The sequence below is a fragment of the Chelonia mydas genome, chromosome 5, assembly GCF_015237465.2.
Source record: "Chelonia mydas isolate rCheMyd1 chromosome 5, rCheMyd1.pri.v2, whole genome shotgun sequence".
NCBI lineage: Eukaryota > Metazoa > Chordata > Testudines > Cheloniidae > Chelonia > Chelonia mydas.
Window position 1 is genome coordinate 132640108 of NC_051245.2, and position 18371 is coordinate 132658478.

The 18371-nt window shown below is 46.9% G+C and overlaps 2 protein-coding genes across 7 annotated transcripts in view; one reads left to right on the forward strand and one right to left on the reverse strand.

The window, feature by feature from the left end:
• Positions 1-18371, reverse strand: part of TDRD7 (tudor domain containing 7) — a 125897-nt gene that overhangs the window by 106773 nt on the left and 753 nt on the right. The gene's annotated exons all lie outside the window — the stretch shown is intronic.
• On the forward strand, positions 1854-11699 carry LOC119566729 (tudor domain-containing protein 7-like). Its single transcript, XM_037903132.2, has 2 exons — positions 1854-2449; positions 11357-11699. Exons 1-2 carry the CDS (start codon positions 2181-2183, stop codon positions 11559-11561), a joined length of 474 nt encoding a protein of 157 aa, XP_037759060.2. The 5' UTR covers positions 1854-2180; the 3' UTR covers positions 11562-11699.

Here is an 18371-nt window from a genome sequence, read left to right on the forward strand (position 1 = left end):
AGAAGATTGCTTTTTTCTTGTCTACCATCTGCTAGTATGATGTGTTAATATCCACTTTTCTGGCCTGAAATATGTGGTCTCTGAAAAATTAAATTAACATGTAAGAAATTAGTTATCTACACTGCCAAATTTACACTCCAGAGCACTTGTACCAGAATACTATTGTTACTGATGTAACATAGCAAAAATCATTAGACCAATGCTTTAAAAATGGGTGCCCAAAGGTGGTATTCTAAGTTGGTGGGAGCTGCTATGTTCTCAGGGTATTTGAAAATTAGGCAGTTTTATTTAGGGGCCGAAGTATGAACTTGGAAGTCTAACTGTAGGCATTCATTTTGGAAAATCTAGGCCTGTATTTAATAGGCTTCCACTGTCTAACCGTGGAGAAATTCCCCTCTACTCTCCTGACTTCTGTCCAAGCCATTCCTGCAGACCTCCTAAAATGCTCACTTCCTGTGGACCTTATCTTTTATTCCACTTACTTTAAAAAGCTGGAAAGATGCATAGATTCACAGTGGAAATCTGTTGATAATAACTTGGTTTTCTGCACTGACTAAATCTGAGTTAATGGTAAAAGCAGCTTTTAATAATTCAGTTTTACAGCATTCTTGAGACTTCTAGTGATCATAAAAATTTACTAATTTCCCTGAAGTTCTTGATGCGAAGCTGCACCATGTATGGGTATATATAGTGCTTCAGTCAATAATCTTTAAGACACAAAACATACCTAACACTTCAAACAGTGTATGTTAAGCATACACAAAATCCTAACTTATCACACAACCTAAAAAGTAAGGAATTGAAAAGTCAGACAACAGTGGCAGCCTTCTACTCTGCTACACAGATGCACAACCACCATATGTCAGGGAACATCATAACTTTAATTCTTCCCTAAGGGGGATACTAGCATTCCAGCACCACCACAAGCAGACAAGATTTCTCTCCCTGTTTCCTTTGTCAAAGATCTCAATACAAATGCCTGAAGAATAGCAAAAGTGGTTCCCTATGCGCTGGCAACTGCCCGTTTGGTTGCAGGGAACATTACTGGGGTCATAAGTGGGGGCAGATGACAAAATACAGAACTGTGTCTCCCCATAACTGTTCAGAAAGGCTCCCATGTACCTTGTCGGAGAATGATGGCAGCCAGCCCATACCATGTTCTCTGTTTAGCTGTTGCATGTAAGGATTCACTTATAATAAATACTAATATTTTTTTAAATTAACATGAGACACCCCATTGAGCTATCACTAACTACAAACTTCAGTCTTTCTGCAGTCTCGCTTTTAGTCAGGGGGTCTGAAAAATTGAGACTCGAAATGAGACCTTTAAGATCAATTTTTCATTGTTTAGAACTCATACAGATTTATTTGGAAATGCTAAACTCTGAGATTTTACTGTAAATTTGATGCAGACACACATTTTTCCATACAAAACTTAGTCTCTAAGGTGCCACAAGTACTCCTTTTCTTTTTGCGGATACAGACTAACATGGCTGCTACTCTGAACTCTTGTAGTAAGTGCAAAATGGAGCCCAACTTAGGGTGGCCAGATGTCCGGATTTTATAGACACAGTCCCAATTCTGGGTTTTTTTTCTTATATAGGCTCTTATTACCTCCCACCCCTGTCCTGATTTTTCAATTTGCTGTCTGGTCACCCTAGCCTAACCTCAACGATGGTGTTGCTCCTACTCTTCCATATTGAGCAGTTTGCTGCACTTGCCGTTTTCAGCCATCGTGAAAACCTTTGTCCACATATTTTGTTAGCTTTACCTTAGCAGTAAACTGTTTGTGCCAAGTCTTTGAAAATATTTTTATTTCAAAATAAATTACTGTTAACATAACCATTCCAGTTTTTCCTCCCATAAAAGGCTTTAATCTTGTTTCATACAAAATTGAAGGTGCAGATGCATTTAATAATAGGAGTTTACTTTATTTCTTCCCTTTAAAGGTTGCTAAACTGGATGACTCAAAGGGAATTGCACATATTTACTTGTTTACTCCCAAGAACTTCCCAGACCCTGATCGGAGCATCAATCGGCAGATCACTAATGAGGACTTGTGGAAGCATCAGAAAGATGTCTTCTTGAGTGTTGCACCCAGTGGAGCTGGTCCTATAAAAGGGAAAAGTGATACTATCCTTGCTCCAGAATTACTTGGCCTAGGCCTCAAGAAAAGCCTCATGGGGTCGATCAAGCTTGCTCCAGATCCCAGCAGTGTGGTGCCTACTGTTGATATGCCACTTCTTCTACCCTTACCGAAACCCGGTGAGCACATGGATGTCTATGTTTCAGTGGCCTGCCACCCTGGTCACTTTGTCGTCCAGCCTTGGCAAGAGATCCACAACCTAGAAGTCCTCATGGAAGAAATGATTCTGTACTACAGCATGGCAGAGGAGAGATCCATTGCCGTTAAGAAGAACAATCTGTATGCTGCTAAAGTAGAAAATAAGTAAGTAGATGCTTTCATAAAAGATATGTATTATCTTGAGGAAGGCTGTTGTCTACGGTGATACTTGCAGGGTCCAAATGCCCAGCACTAGCATTAGAGATATGCACTGAGAAATCTTAATTGGTGCTCAATCTTCTCAGAGTTAGATTAACATGAATTATGCATTTCTGGGCAATGTTTGGCCTCATTCCAGTTCACAAGGGAAAGTGTCCACATTTCAGATTGTCAGTAATCTGAGACCAAGGAAGGTGAATAAGGTTGTAGACTACGTGCCTCCAGGTCAGAGTTAGAACACAATGATTGAAACACTCCTTCTGTTCCTGCTGTACCTGACCTGATGCTCTCAGTTTAGCCACAGTCAATCAAGCACTTTTTGCCAGCAGTAAATTCACATGAAAATTATTTTCCCCTTAATTGCTAGTTATTTATCACTGTGAGTATAAGATTTTTTTCATCACAACTGTTTCCGTCAAATGGCTATTTTAATTTAGCTATACCATACAAAAATCTCTGTTTAAAGTAGTAGTGTTACACACAATTACAGTCTGAGCATTTAAAAGGCCAGGTAAGAAAGAGTTAGTGGAAGAAAATTTATACAGATTCTACTGTTCCGAAATACATGTTGGGGAGTCTTCGGAAGTCATCTTGTACGTGTGCCTAGAGCTCTCGTGGAGGGTTCATTTTCATTGATCTAAATCATCAGTCAGAAATCTGTCTGCCTTGTTGTTTCATCCATGTTATTCCCCTTCCACTGGCTCCCCCTTTTCAGCCTCATACTTGTTTTTCCCTTTTAGGGCCCTTTGTGACTTACCTTTATCCAAGCTATTAGGCACTTTAAAGCTTTTTACTTTAGTCCTATTGACTTTCATTGAAACTTAGCCAGTCACTTTTTGAAAAAATGTGACTTAAACACTAAAGTACTTCTAAAAATTTTACCCATCATTTCCTATATGACACAAAGCAGTCAGTGCCCATCCATGCTGTTCGAACAATTTAACTGTTGTTGTACATGGGGGTTCTTTCATGCTGTCTCCTTTGCATTCCTGTGCTGCTCCAGGGAGAGGGCAGGTCTGTGACCCTGGGCACCCTGGGAATGCTGATTGGCTAGCTGTGGGGGTTTTTTGTTCTGCCACTCAGCGGCGGTCACCAAAAATATTCTCCACCCTGGCCAGAAAAACAGCCTGAAACTCCTGCCCATGGAGCTCCTTGTAAATGTCTGCAAAGCCTCTGTTTCGTCATTCAAATCACTCCTTAAAAATTCACCTCTGCCATGATATCACTATAACATGTTGATACTGGCTAGGTAATGTGTGTACTTGTTTCCTAGAACATCAAAGTTTTTTCAGATTTTGCTTTTTGAAAAATGGATTTTTCTACTAAATTTTTTCAATAGAAAATTGTAAAACTATTTTTCAAATGTATTTTTCAGTTTTGGATTTGGATCTTTTCTATTCCTCCTCCATTTTTTTTTAATTCCAAACCAGAAAAGAAAGGGGTAGACGGTGTTCATTTCTTTCCTCCCCCAAACACCCACTTTACCACATTTTTCTGTTCTCTCTCTCTCTCTCCTCTTTTTCCAGTGAGGGAGGGAGTAAAGGGAGGAGGAGGACTCCAGAAATGATAAAACAATTCTTATTTCATGTTTGTCATTTTGTTTGTAGCTGTGTTAGTCCCAGAATATTAGAGAGGCAGGGTGGGTGAGGTAATATCTTTTACTGGAACAACTTCTGTTGGTAAAAGAGACAAGACTTTGAACCACACAGAGCTCTTACACAGATCAGATCCGAAGAGGCACCAATAAAAGATCTTCGTCTTTGTGTGCTTGCTCATAGAATCACAGAATATGAGGGTTGGAAGGGAACTCAGGAGGTCATCTAATACAACCCCCTGCTCAAAGCAGGACCAATTCCTAACTAAATCATCCCAGCCAGGACTTTGTCAAGCTTGACCTTAAAAACCTCTAAGGAGATTCCACCACCTCCCTAGGTAACCCACTCCAGTGGTTCACCACCCTCCTAGTGAAAAAGTTTTCCCTAATATCCAACCTAAACCTCCCCACTGCAACCTGAGACCATTACTCCTTGCTCTGTCATCTGCTACCACTAAGAACAGTCTAGATCCATCGTCTTTGGAACCTCCTTTCAGGTAGTTGAAGGCAGCTATCAAATCCCCCCTCGTTCTTCTCTTTTGCAGACAAAATAATCCTCATAAATCATTTGCTCCAGCCCCCTAATCATTTTTGTTGACTTCCGCTGGACTCTTCCCAATTTTTTCACATCCTCCTTGTAGTGTGGGGCCCAAAACTGGACACAGTACTCCAGATGAGACCTCATCAATGCCAAATAGAGGGGAATGATCGCATCCCTCAATCTGCTGGCAGTGCTCCTACTTATACAGCCCAAAATGCCCTTAGCCTTCTTGGCAACAAGGGCACACTGTAGACTCCTATCCAGCTTCTCATCCACTAACCCCTAGGTCCTTTTCTGCAGAACTGCTGCCTAGCCGCTCGGTTCCTGGTCTGTAGCAGTGCATGGGATTATTCCGTCCTAAGTGCAGGACTCTGCACTTGTCCTTGTTGAACCTCATCAGATTTCTTTTGGCCCCATCCTCTAATTTGTCTAGGTCCCTCTGGATCCTGTCCCTACCCTCCAGCATATCTACCACTCCTTCCAGTTTTAGTGTCTTCTGGAAACTTGCTGAGGGTGCAATCCACACCATCCTCCAGATCATTAATGAAGACATTGAACAAAACCGGTTCCAGGACCAACCCTTGGGGCACTCCACTTGATACCGGCTGCCAACTAGACATGAAGCCATTGATCACTACCCATTGAGCCCGACGATCTAGCCAGCTTTCTAGCCACCTTATAGTCCATTCATCTAGCCCATACTTCTTTAACTTGCTGGCAAGAATACTGTGTTAGACTGTATCAAAAGCTTTGCTAAAGTCAAGGAATAACATGTTCACTGTGTTCCCCTCATCAACAGAGCCAGTTATCTCGTCACAGAAGGCAATTAGGTTAGTCAGGCATGACTTGCCCTTGGTGAATCCATGCTGACTGTTCCTGATCACTTTCCTCTCCTCTAAGTGCTTCAGAATTGATTCCTTGAGGACCTGCTCAATGATTTTTCCCAGGACTCAGGTGAGGCTGACTGGCCTGTAGTTCCCCAGATCCTCCTCCTTCCCTTTTTTAAAGATGGGCACTACGTTAGCCTTTTTCCAGTCATCTGGGACCTCCCCCGTTCGCCACGAGTTTTCAAAGATAATGGCCAATGGCTCTGCAATCACATCTGCAAACTCCTTTAGCATGCTTGGATGCAGCACATCCTGCCCCATGGACTTGTGCTCATACAGCTTTTCTGAATAGTCCAGAACCACTTCTTTCTCCACAGAGGGCTGGTCACCTCCTCCCCATGCTGTGCTGCCCAGTGCAGTAGTCTGGGAGCTGACCTTGTTCGTGAAGACAGAGGCAAAAAAAGCATTGAGTACATTAGCTTTTTCCACCTCCTCTGTCACTAAGTTGCTTCCCTCATTCAGTAAGGGGCCCACACTTTCCTTGACCACCACCTTGTTGCTAACATATCTGAAGAAACCCTTCTTGTTACTCTTAACATCTCTTGCTAGCTGCAACTCAGGTGTGATTTGGCCCTCCTGATTTCACTCCTGCATGCCTGAGCAATATTTTTATACTCTTCCCTGGTCATTTGTCCAATCTTCCACTTGTTGTAAGCTTCTTTTTTGTGTTTAAGATCAAGGATTTCACTGTTAAGCCAATGAGATTTTTGTCAATGTCATGAGATTTTTTGCCTTAGCAGTATCTGCAGAGTCAGCTGTAGCTCCCTCTTGAGTGCAGTACCCATGCATCGGTATATTAGGCATCACTGGCCCTGTGCCCTCTCAGTTCCTTCTTACCACCTATGGTGGTTAGTCAGAGCACCTTTCCCTTGCCTCGCAAGGGCTAGAGTTTCTTCTACTTCAGTCTTTGAGCCTTAAGGCCTTGTAAATAGTTTGTTTACAGTAGTTAGTAAGTAGTTAAGTAGTGTAGTTAGAGACAGAGTCCCTGTGGGGCATGCTCTGGTCTCCGGGTTTTAAGCCCTTCTCTGACTGTAACAGGCCTATACCTATTAGTGACCCCCATATCAGCTGCCTCAAATGCTTGGGGGAATCACATGTGAAGAAGTGTCACATCTGTAAGAACTTTCATCCCAGAACTCAGAGCGAAACATCCGTTTTGAGGGCCCTCCTTCCTGAGGCTGCTCTACGCGCGGCATTGGAACCTTCCCGGACAGACGCTGCCCTGAGCACCTCGGCCTTGGCGCACAGCGCACCCCCTGGCACCGGACTCTGCCCAGCACCTCTCCCTGGCACCAGTGCCTCAGAAGAGATCAAAGAAGAGTGACTCCCTAGCACCGAGCAAGAAGGGCAAAGGACCCAGTTCGGGCCGACAGCCCATACCGGAGCCAAATGGGGCCCCCTCTCCCCGAGGGATCCACCACTGACTCCAGGGAGCAGTAAGGGACCCAGACTGGTGGCAATGCCAATGCCTTCCCAGGCTCTCCTGGCTCCCAGAGAGCAGAGACCTCCAGTAGCATCGTCCGCACCGCACGTGTCTCAGGTCACAGCAAAGGCTCTCCATGAGGGCAAACCAGCCGTAAAGACCCCCAGAGGGCGGGCAAATGATGCCGGTCTCCGGAAACAAGACAGTGGTCTCCGTCTCCATGCCCCAGGTCTCTGTCTTCTGCGGGGCGTCCTAAATTGCTGGCACCGTGCTCATGGTCTCCGCCCGCCTGATGCAGGTCACCTAGAGGAAGGCACTGGTCACCATATTGCTGGCACCAATCATCCTCCTGGAGGCTGTCTCCTCAGCACAGATCTGTCTCCCAGACGGTGGGAGCGTCTCTATTGCAGTACCAATCCTCTCCTGCCCCGGCCCTGGCACCAATGCTCCTTGAGGCACCGGTCTCCCGCGGCAACAGTTAGCCATAAGACACAAGCTTGGCCCCTCCATGGTCACTGGAAGGTGTTTCCCCTGGTTCAGGAAGGGAATTCAGCCCTTTGCCCTGCAACCACACCAGCGCGATTGGGCACCTGAGGCTGCGTTGACCTCCCCAATGCTGTCATGGCAGCAAGGCCAGTAGCTGGCGCAATGGCCCTACAGGAGCGCCTGGGGCATGCCTCTGATGCCTCAGTCAGTCCATTCCTTGTCCGCCGCCTCAGAGCATCAACCAGCAGCACCAAGTTCGGTGAATGTGGCACACTCGGAGGCCAGGGTAGAGGAGCAAGTGCCCACCCCGAAACCCTCTTCCCCCATGGGCGATGATCCCTTGTGGCCTCCCACAGTGATCCAGTCGTCATCCGTGTCCTGGGATGAGGCCGTGGCAGGCCCCTCCCACGCCAGCCCGCCGGATGATTTCAAAGAACATCAGGCCCTGCTTCATAGGGTGGCTACAAACTTGGGCTTGGAAGTAGAGGAGACGACTGAACAGGCGGCCACCCTGTTCAGTGTGCTCTGGGCCTCTGCCCCCACCCTTGTTGCGCTGCCAGTACACGATGGGGTCCTAAAGTAACAAAAGCCCTTTGGCAAACTCCTCCTTCCATTCCTCCCTAGGTTCGAGGCCACCTTCTTCCATAACTCCAAGAGGGCTGAGAAAAAGTATTTCATCCTGGCCAAGGGGTTCAAATGGGCTCACTGGTCGTCTTGTCAGCCAAAGAGAATGACAGATGGGCAAACCAGTTTACACCCCAAGAATAAAGAGGCCAAGAGGCTGAATCTGTTTAGGAGAAAGATTATTTGATGGCCAGCCTTCAGTTCCAGGTGGCTGACCACCAGGCTCTCTTGGGGAGGTACAACTTCATCTTATGGGACTCCTTCCATAAGTTCAAGGACTCACTGCCCAGGAATTGGGGGCCCTGGTGGAGGAGGGTTCGACAGCTGCAAGGTGCTCCTCCAAATGGTGTGGGAAATGGCCAATTCAGCAGCTAGCATGGTCACATCAGTGGTGGTCATGAGGCACAGCTCCTGGCTTCAGACCACTGGCCTGTCTCAGGAAATGGAGACCTCAATCCAGGACCTTCCCTTTAGTGGGAATGGTCTCTTTGCAGAGCAGTCTGACACGAGGCTGCATGGACTGAAGGACACTCAGGCCACCCTTTGCTCACTGGGTCTGCATATGCTGCAATCAACGAGGAAGCAGTTCCAGCCACCCCTGCTGCCAAGGCCTTGGCAGCCTCGACAGGACCCTGCAAGGAGAAGGGATAGACACGAGTCTGTCTCATTGCTGCCCTTCCTCCTCCCGTTCCTGTGCACAACCCGGCCCATCAAAGCCTCATGGGAGGCAGAAGCACTTGTTTTGAGTGTGCGCTCGAGAGCAATGCCCCAGTCAACTCCCCGTATCCACCTCATTTCCTCAACCATCTTCGTCCCTACCATTCAGCCTGGTCGCAGGTCACCTCAGACGTTGTGTGCTAGAGCTTGTATCTTGGGGCTACACCCTTTAATTCTCAGCCGCCCCCTCCTCCCACCCCCATTTCCTGTCCCTCTTCAGGGACCCTCCTCATGAGTTACTCCTCATTCAAGAGGTTAAGAACCTCATGCAGCTGGGGGCAGTGGAGGAGGTCCCCTGGGACATGAGGGGAAAAGGGTTCTACTCCTGTTTCCTAATCCTGAAAGTGAAAGGGGGTCTAAGGCTCATTCTGGACCTGCAGCGCTTCAATAAGCCTCTCAAAAAGTTGAAGTTCTGCATGGTCTCCCTGGCCTCCATCATCCCCTCCCTGGATCCGGGAGACTGGTACACCTCCCTTGATCTGAAGGACTCTTATTTCCATATCTCAATCTTCCAAGGTCACAGACAATTCTTCTATTTTGTGGTTGGAAGGTGCCATTTCCAGTTCATGGTGCTGCCCTTTCGTCTCTTGTCTGCCCCAAGGGTGTTTACAAAATGTATAAAGAAAAGGAGGATGTGTGGCACCTTAGAGACTAACCAATTTATTTGAGCATAAGCTTTCGTGAGCTACAGCTCACTTCATTCCCAGGCTCATTTTTCCCCTACTGTTACTCACACCTTCTTGTCATCTTGGAAATGGGCCATCCTGATTATCACTACAAAAGGTTTTTTTCTTCTGCTTATAATAGCTCACCTTAACTGATCACTCTCATTATAGTGGGTATGGCAGCACCCATTTTTTCATGTTCTCTGTGTGTATGTATATATTCTTCCTGCTGTATCTTCCACTGCATGTATCCGATGAAGTGGGTTTTAGCCCATGAAAGCTTATGCCCAAATAAATTTCTTAGTCTCTAAGGTGCCACAAGGACTCCTTGTTCTTTTTGCTGATACAGACTAACACGGCTACCACTCATACTGGCCAAGACATATATTTACCTGTCTTCTTTCTGAAGCCTCATAAATAGGAAGAGGAGTGCAGATTGCATGCCCTGGACGTCAAAGGGCGCTTGCTTTCTACATCGACAGGACCAAGCCGTTTCCTAAGTCAACACATTCGTTGCAGTGGCAGACAGGATGAGAGGTCGCCCAGTGTCTGCACAGATGATTTTGTCCTGGATCACAGCCTGCATCCATTACTTCTATGAACTGGCAAAGATGCCTCCACCAGTGACCGTGACTACCCACTCAACTAGGGTGCAGGCTTCGTCGGCAGCCTTCCTGGGCCAGGTGCTGATTCAGGACATCTCTAGGCCGTTACCTGGTCGTCTGTCCACATATTTGCATCTCATTGTGCGCTCACCCAGCAACCCCTCTATTCGACACTGGTGAGGCCTCATCTGGAGTACTGTGTCCAGTTTTGGGCCCCACACTACAAGAAGGATGTGGATAAATTGGAGAGAGTCCAGCGAAGGGCAACAAAAATGATTAGGGGTCTAGAGCACATGACTTATGAGGAGAGGCTGAGGGAGCTGGGATTGTTTAGTCTGCAGAAGAGAAGAATGAGGGGGATTTGATAGCTGCTTTCAACTACCTCAAAGGGGTTCCAAAGAGGATGGCTCTAGACTGTTCTCAATGGTAGCAGATGAGAGAACGAGGAGTAATGGTCTCAAGTTGCAATGGGGGAGGTTTAGATTGGATATTAGGAAAAACTTTTTCACTGAGAGGGTGGTGAAACACTGGAATGCGTTACCTAGGGAGGTGGTAGAATCTCCTTCCTTAGAGGTTTTTAAGGTCAGGCTTGACAAAGCCCTGGCTGGGATGATTTAACTGGGACTTGGTCCTGCTTCGAGCAGGGGTTGGACTAGATGACCTTCTGGGGTCCCTTCCAACCTGATATTCTATGATTCTATGCTGGCTTTGACAGAGCAGTGCTGCAAGCCACATGACTCTGAACCCCGACCCTGCCACCAGAGATACTGCTTGTGAGTCACCTAGAATAGAATCGACATGAGCAAGCGTACAAAGAAGAAAAAACGGTTACCTACCTTTTGTAACTGTTGTTCTTTGAGATGTTACTCATGTCCATTCCATTACCCACCCTCCTGCCCCTCTATCAGAGTTGCAGGCAAGAAGGAACTGAGAGGGTGTAGGGCTGGCGGTGCCTAATATACCGACACATGGGAGTAGCATTCGAGAGTGCTATAGCCAACCCTTCGGACACTGCTAAGGCAAAAATCTCCACCGTCCACGCATAGGATGGAATGGACTGAGCAACACACCTACCTTTCGTAATTATTGTTCTTTGAGATAACTGTGTTTACCTCACCCACCTGCTCTTGAATTCTTATTTCAATATTTTGTCAGTCTGAAACAAAAATGTTCAGAGTTTTTTATTCAGTTCTATTGTTTTCCATGCTTCTAGTTAAAGCATTTTCTGATTGCATTCAGTTTGTGTGAATCATACTTTAAATCTACCCTTTGTTTTCTTTTTTCACGCTTTTTTTTTAAAATACCATTTAGGTGGCACAGGGTGTTAATAAAAGGAATTCTGACAAATGGGTTGGTATCAGTATATGAGTTGGACTATGGTAAACATGAGCTTGTCAGCATCAGAAAAATACAGCCTCTAATGGACATGTTCAGAAAACTACCATTTCAAGCTATAACCGCTCAGCTTGCAGGTAGGTCACAAGTATTTGTAATTTTGTTGGATAAAATTTTCTAAACAATAGAAGGGCATCAAGTGGGTAAGAATATTTGGCGTATAAAGCTATGAGGATAGTGGCATAGTGTACACTTAAATTTTATAGTAAGCATTTTGCAAATTTACAAAATAATGAATAGATTAGAATTGTTTTCATTGTTTTTTTATTCCACCCTTCGTCTTTGTACAAGAGAGGTTAGTAATTCAGTTTTTTACTACTGTTTTAAAAAAAAATTAATCTCTAATGAGAGAGAATTTGTATTAACCACATGTTATGAAACTGAAAGGCATCTTAATTTAACTTTCTCAGCAGCCACATTCCAAGCAATATGAAATGTGGGCAGATGAAATAGTAGTCCTGTAAGTGACTTCTAGAAGGGAGAGTGGAAGAAGGGAAACAAAATTTGTTTTCAGGTCCTTTGATGTAGCAAGAAGGCCATGTTTATATAATTTCTATTAACTGCAAAGCTTGTGCTCTCATTGTCCACTATACTCTCATAAACATCTTTTTAAAAATCTGAGCAGGGGAGCAGAGCAGATTTTGGATTTGTGGAGGGCCAACAATCGTTTTTTTTTTTTTTGTGCCCCTGCCTACATGGAGTTTATTTAGGTGAATTTTAATTTTCTCTCTTTTCTCTGGTTGCTGATCTCTGGCATCTAGAGTATTCAGTAATATTGCTATTTCTCAGTAACTATCCAACCCATTCTTCACCAATTTAGAAGTGCAGAACTTCTTCAGGGAAGCACAACTAATGCATGAGTGGAAATAAACAACATTTGCTTGCCTAAAAGTGAATGTGTTGCTTTTTCCTTTCCATCTTTCTTCTTCCATTTCCAACTCATTCTGTAACCCTCACCATTTTCTCACTATTTGCTTCATTACAGTTGCTTCTTTCTCCTCCACTTCATTTGAAAAGTAGTAGCCCAGACTTTCAGCTGTGCCTAGTATGTATTGGGTGCAATCAGGCACAAAGGCACAGTTTGTGGGTGTCCAGTCATAGAGCTGGTTCTCCACTGGTCTGTTCTCTCATGTAGCTTAGGGTGACTTTGAGACTGCTCTAAACTACTCCAGCTGGCTATGTTGCCAAGGGGCTGAGGTGCCCATAGGGTTACCGTTGGAGTGCCGTCGCACTCCAGCCATCCCCCTGTGTTGGGGTTGTATATGATCCAGTTGAGCATGTCCCTACGCTATCCAAGGAGTCGTCTGGCATTGAGGAATTTACTAGGTAGATAGTTATGCCTGCACTGTGTGGCCAAAGCAGAATCTGACTATCTAGGTCAGTATTTCCTTTCCTCCCATTCTTCAACAGTTGCTCTTTTATCCATTGTGCTCCCTCATGCAATACTGTCTCTTTTGCATCCCACATTACCCTCTTGTTTCCATGCACCATTATTCTCCTCTGTACTTGTATTCTACTGTTTTCTACCCCAAACCTTTCATGTATCTTCTGTCAGTGGAATAGGGCAATCGCTACAAGAGTGGGAGATGGGTTCCTTGTCCTTTGTCTTCCATGTCGCTCTTCCTGTCCCTCAGAGGGGGGAGATTATGGCTATGTAAATACTGGCGGTGCAGCAAGCCTCTTCTTACTGGCTCTTTTTGATCAATTACATGCTGAGCTGGCTTTCCTTACAACCAGAGACTGTACTGGCAGCTCAGCTGCAGGGAGACAACTGTTGTCCTGGAGGGAGCTTACAGTAGCCCTGTTTGCTGGCAGCTGCCTAGATTGGGTTGAGGGGCCACATCCATGCAGTGGTTTCCCCTCAAAAAGCGTGTGGACCTTGATCTTTGCAACCCGCAGCAGGCCCAGGTCATGGCATGGTCTAGGAATTACTTTAGACTTACAGGTCACTCATGACAAACTTCTAGTAAAGTAGCTCATTTAAATTTTGAAGTCACTGTTAGGCTACAAACTTTCAAAATGCAAGCTGAGATGAGCCTAGGTAGTTAGAGGTTCCAAACTTACTGAATACGAGGAACATCATACTAGGTTTCATGGGCCACAAAGTGTAGCCCTGGTGACCTGCAGAGATTTCATAAAAAATAAGCGAATAGTGAGGTAATGTGCTGAACTCATCAACGACTGTGCAAGAGTTTAGGGACAGTCAGCAGGTAACCAGTCTATACTAATACTTTTAGGATGGCTTCTTCCCATCTTCTCATCACTTGAAAGCTAGCTGCATTGTGCTGAATGCCACTGAATGCATCGTTGCTGAATACTACTGCTCATCTCCTCTGCACTATGGAGCCACCTTGGGGTTCAGACAAGTGGCAGACATCTTATTAGATGGTGCGGTTTTAGGGGTGGAAATAAACTTTTATTCAGAATATTTTTACTATTTTGCAACTACTAAAATACAAGCTGCTATAAGATATGTCACTTCCCCGAGCCGGAGGGTCAATGAACCCTGAAGAAGGGGCCAGTGAGCAAAGTACCTGTCCCTCTTTAAAGTGCCTTACTAGGAATGTTCTTAGATATGTGTAAAATGTTCAATAATCACATTATCCAGACCACTGCTGGCAGTTATTCAGAGTCAGTGCACGTGCCTTTCTCTTCCAGAAATGTGGATGATCACAGCTGAAAATAATGTATACTTTTTTGACCCCCTTTCTGCGTGCTACCAAGTTCCTTTTCGAGTGCTTGCACATGTCCATTCCAATGCAGGTGTGTACGCATCCCAAGTACAGTTGCTGGATTTTTTTCCTTTAGTGGTATCCATTGGGTTGGCTCCAGCACCTCCAGGTGCCGTTCAGTCATAGCACTGGTATAAGGGGCCCCACCGAGCCTGCGTCCCTTCAGTTCCTCCTTACTGCCAGTGATGGCTGCTGGAACTTACCTCGTTGCTCAGGCAATCTTACCTCGTGGTTTCTTTCTGTTTTTTTGTGTATATAGTTCTCGTAGTTTCATTAGTTTGATAGTAGCAATAGCAGTTTTAGTAGTTAGTGTGTTTTGGATGCCTCCACGTTTAGTTGGCAAGGCTTGTCCACTGCCCAGTGCTGGGGCATGCCTCGGTCACCGGGCTTCAAGCCCTGCACTTCCTGCAGCAGATTGATGCCATTGAGCGACCCGCACTAGACCTGGGTTAAGTGCTTAGGGGAAACTCACAGAAAGGACCGTTGCCACATCATTAGGGACTTAAAACCCCCGCACCCCAAAAGACTAGACAGTGAGATTGAGGCCTTCTCATGGAGGCAGCCCTGAGACCAGCATCGGCGCCACGCTCGGACTTGGCACCAAGCACCTCAGCTTCAGTGTGGAGCGTGCCTCCTGCCAGTCGAGAATCCCAGCACAGGTCCTCCTTCCAGGGCCTAAGAGGCACCGTAAGCACCAGGAGAAGTCGTTCCCTGGTGCCAAAAGGAAGCAGGCAAGAGGATTGGGATAGAGCGGCCCGATGTGGGTCTCGCACTCTCTCCCCAGCACCCATGCCAGCTCTGCATACGCTAACATGGGAAGTACCATCCTCCAGCAGGCCGTGTACTGAGCAGTTCATGGTACTGTCAATCCTGGAGGCATTTGCAGCTGCTAGAGACTTGCTCACATTGCCTGTTCCAGGTCTCCAGAGATTCAGGACTTGGCACTGCCAGTTCCGATGAGCAGCAGAGAGCCATCCCCCAGCTTTCACATGGCACCGTGACCACTCTGTGGGGAAAACCCCCTCTAATAGCCCCTGACTTCTCCACGGCACCAATCATTAGTACCGAGAGGGCTGGCTAGCTTCAGCACTGTCACTGGGTCTCATAGATTCAGCCCTGGCTCCCAGTTTTAGCCCTGCGGGGGCAGGTGGGCTCTGCCACAGATCCCAGCTTCAGCTTGAGACTTCAGCCCCACAGCAGCACCGGGGCTCAGGGATTTAGTACAGGGCTCAGGGTTGCAGCCCCGCAGCTCCTGGCTGCTGCCCTGCCGTGGCACCAGGGCTCGCAACTCCCAGCTGCTGGCTTTAACTCTCTGGCTGTTGCCTGGAGGGGCCGTTGGGGCTCCAAGCTTCAGCTGGGGGACCCCACTGACCCCCTGAAAGGGCTCACAGCCCCCCGGTTGAGAACTGCTGGCCTATGAGACCATGGGGACCAACACCCATGCAGTGGCCTTTCTGGAACCTGTGGGGATTTCCTCTGGGCCAGGGCACTATCTCAAGGCATTTGTACTCTGTGGCCTCGGAAAGTAGGGTGTCTCTGGTATCACGCTAAGAGACACCAGACCCAGACTGTAGTGCCGAACCTCAAGAGCAGGTTCCGCAGGTCTCGTTCAAGACAGAGGAAGGGGCAGAGGCCCCTCAACCAGCTTTAGCCTCCTCTTCTTCCCCAGTCGAGGCGCTGTTGGCTACTGGTGCATCACCACCCAAGATGACCACAGTGCTCACCAGGGCTTTTTAAAGCGGATGGCCTTGAACTTGGTATTCAAGCCACGGTGGTCAAGAGGTGACACACGGCCTATTAGATATCTTGTCAGGGGACCAGTCCCTCAAGAGTGGCTCTACCCCTTAACAAGGCAATCATGGATTCAGTTAAGGCGCTTTGACAGACCCCCGCTTCTCTCCGCCTACGGCTAAACACACACTGAAAATACTTGTGCCAGCTAAAGGGTATGAATTTCGTTCTCTCATTCTCCTTCAGGATCCCTAGTGGTGGCAGCAATGACCGGGACTATCGGGGTCAAGCGCCCAAGGCAAACGACCCCAAAGAGCTGGACTTGTTTGGCAGGAAAGCCTATTTGACGGGTGGGCTATAGCTTTGTATAGCGAACCAGCAAGCTTTGCTAGGTCACTATGATTTTAATGTGTGGGAGGTGATGCAAAAATTTAAGGACATGCTTCCCCAAGATGCCAATAGGAGTTCTCTTCATTTGTTGAAGAAGGGAAGACAGTAGGCAGGGTCTACCTGCAGGCAGCCTTAGACTCCACCAATTCTGCGGCCAGATCATTGGTCACTGCTGTTACCATGTGCAGGAGCTCGTGGGTAGTCCTCAGGGTTTCCCCAAGAGGTGCAGCAGACCCTCCAGGACCTCCCATTCGAAGGGTCCTTGTTCTTTTCAGAGCAAACAGATGCCAAATTGCACAGACTTAACGACCCTTAAGGCAACCCTGAAATTTCTGGGTCTGTATACATCAACAGCATCCAGAAGACACTACAGGTCTCAGCAGACTGGATGCTATTTTACACAGCCTCCCAGACAGGAGCAGTGGAGGATGAAAAACAAGGGGTTTGGGTTTAGATCCCCCTCCCCCAACCTCCTCCTCAGGGCCATGCATTCTGCCCCTAGACATGCAGGCACCTTGAAGCACTCGTTTTGACAAGACGCTCAAGGATGACATTTCAATCCCCTCAATTCTGGACCCAGTTACCCTTCATTTTCCAGCCAACTGTCCCTCTTCTTCAATGCCTGGAAACATATTACCTCAGAAACACAATAGAATTAGGTACACGTGCCAATTTTTCCACTGCACCTTTCCACCCATCCTCCCTTGTCTCTCTTCAGGGACCCTTCTCACGAGCAACTATTGGAACAAGAAGTCCAATCTCTCCTTTGGGTGGGAGTCATGGAAGAGGTTCTGCACCATCTATGGGGATAGGGGTTTTATTCCCATTACTTCCTAATCCCAGAAGCCAAGGGGGTGTGAGGGCTCAGATCAATCCTAGACATGTGGCTGCTCAAATGCTGTCTCAAGAGATTAAAGGTATGCATGGTTTCCTGGGCTTCCATCATTCCTTCGCTGGATCCAGAGGATTGGCATGCTCCCCTTGACCTAAAAGACACACACTTCCACATACTGATTTTTCCAAAGCCACAGAAGGTTCCTAAGATTTGTGAAACAGACTCATTAATAATTTGTGGTTCTGCCATTCAGGCTGTTGGATGCCTCACTGGTCTTCACCAAGTGTATGTGGTAGCCGTGGCCTTCCTCAAGAGAAAGGGAGTTCTCCTTTTCCCATATCTTGACGACTGACTAATCAAGGGCCGGTTCAGAACTCACGTGGAATCTGATATCCCTCTCATCCAATCGACCTTCTGGGCATTGGGCCTGTTAATAAACAACCAGAAATCCACCCTTATCCCTGCACAAAGGCTAGAGTTCATCAGGGTGGTTCTCAACTCCATACAGGCGAAGGCCATGCTTCCTCAGGATTGTTTCTGTTCAATCTCGACCCCTGATAAGCTCTCTCCTGGTAATTCCAATAACCATAGTCCGGATATGCTTGAGCCTTTTGGGCCACATGGCATCATGCACATATGTGGTACAACACATAAGGCTACATTTCTGACCTCTCCAGGCCTGGCTGGCCATGGCGTAGTCACCCTCTTGACATCATGTGGACATGGTACTTACCATTCCATCTGAAGTTCTTGACCCACTGACTTGCTGGCTGAACCAGTGTAGGAGTACCTTTTTTGAGGCCCCAACCATCCATATATCTGGTCTCCGACACCTCGGCGCTGGTTGAGGAGCCCCCTATGCATCTCAGGACTCAAGGCCTGTGGTCTCAAGAAGAGCTCTCACGCATATCAATCATAGAGCACTCTGGGCAGTCCCCTTGGTCTACCAGACATTCTTAACCAACATTGCAGACAAGGCAGTTTCAGGTCTCGCAGCCAATACAATCACTATGTACTACATCAACAGGCAGAGCGGAGAGCATTCTCTCTCTCCCCCCCTGCTCCCCCTACCAGGAGGCAATCCGACAGTGGGAGTTCTGCGTTACACACTCAGTCTACCTAGAAGCATCTTACCTGCTGGGTACGCAGAACCAATTTGTGGATCGCCTCAGCAGGTCCTTCTCCATTCACCATGAGTGGTCCCTTCAACTGGACATGGCAAGAGACATCTTCCAGAAGTGTG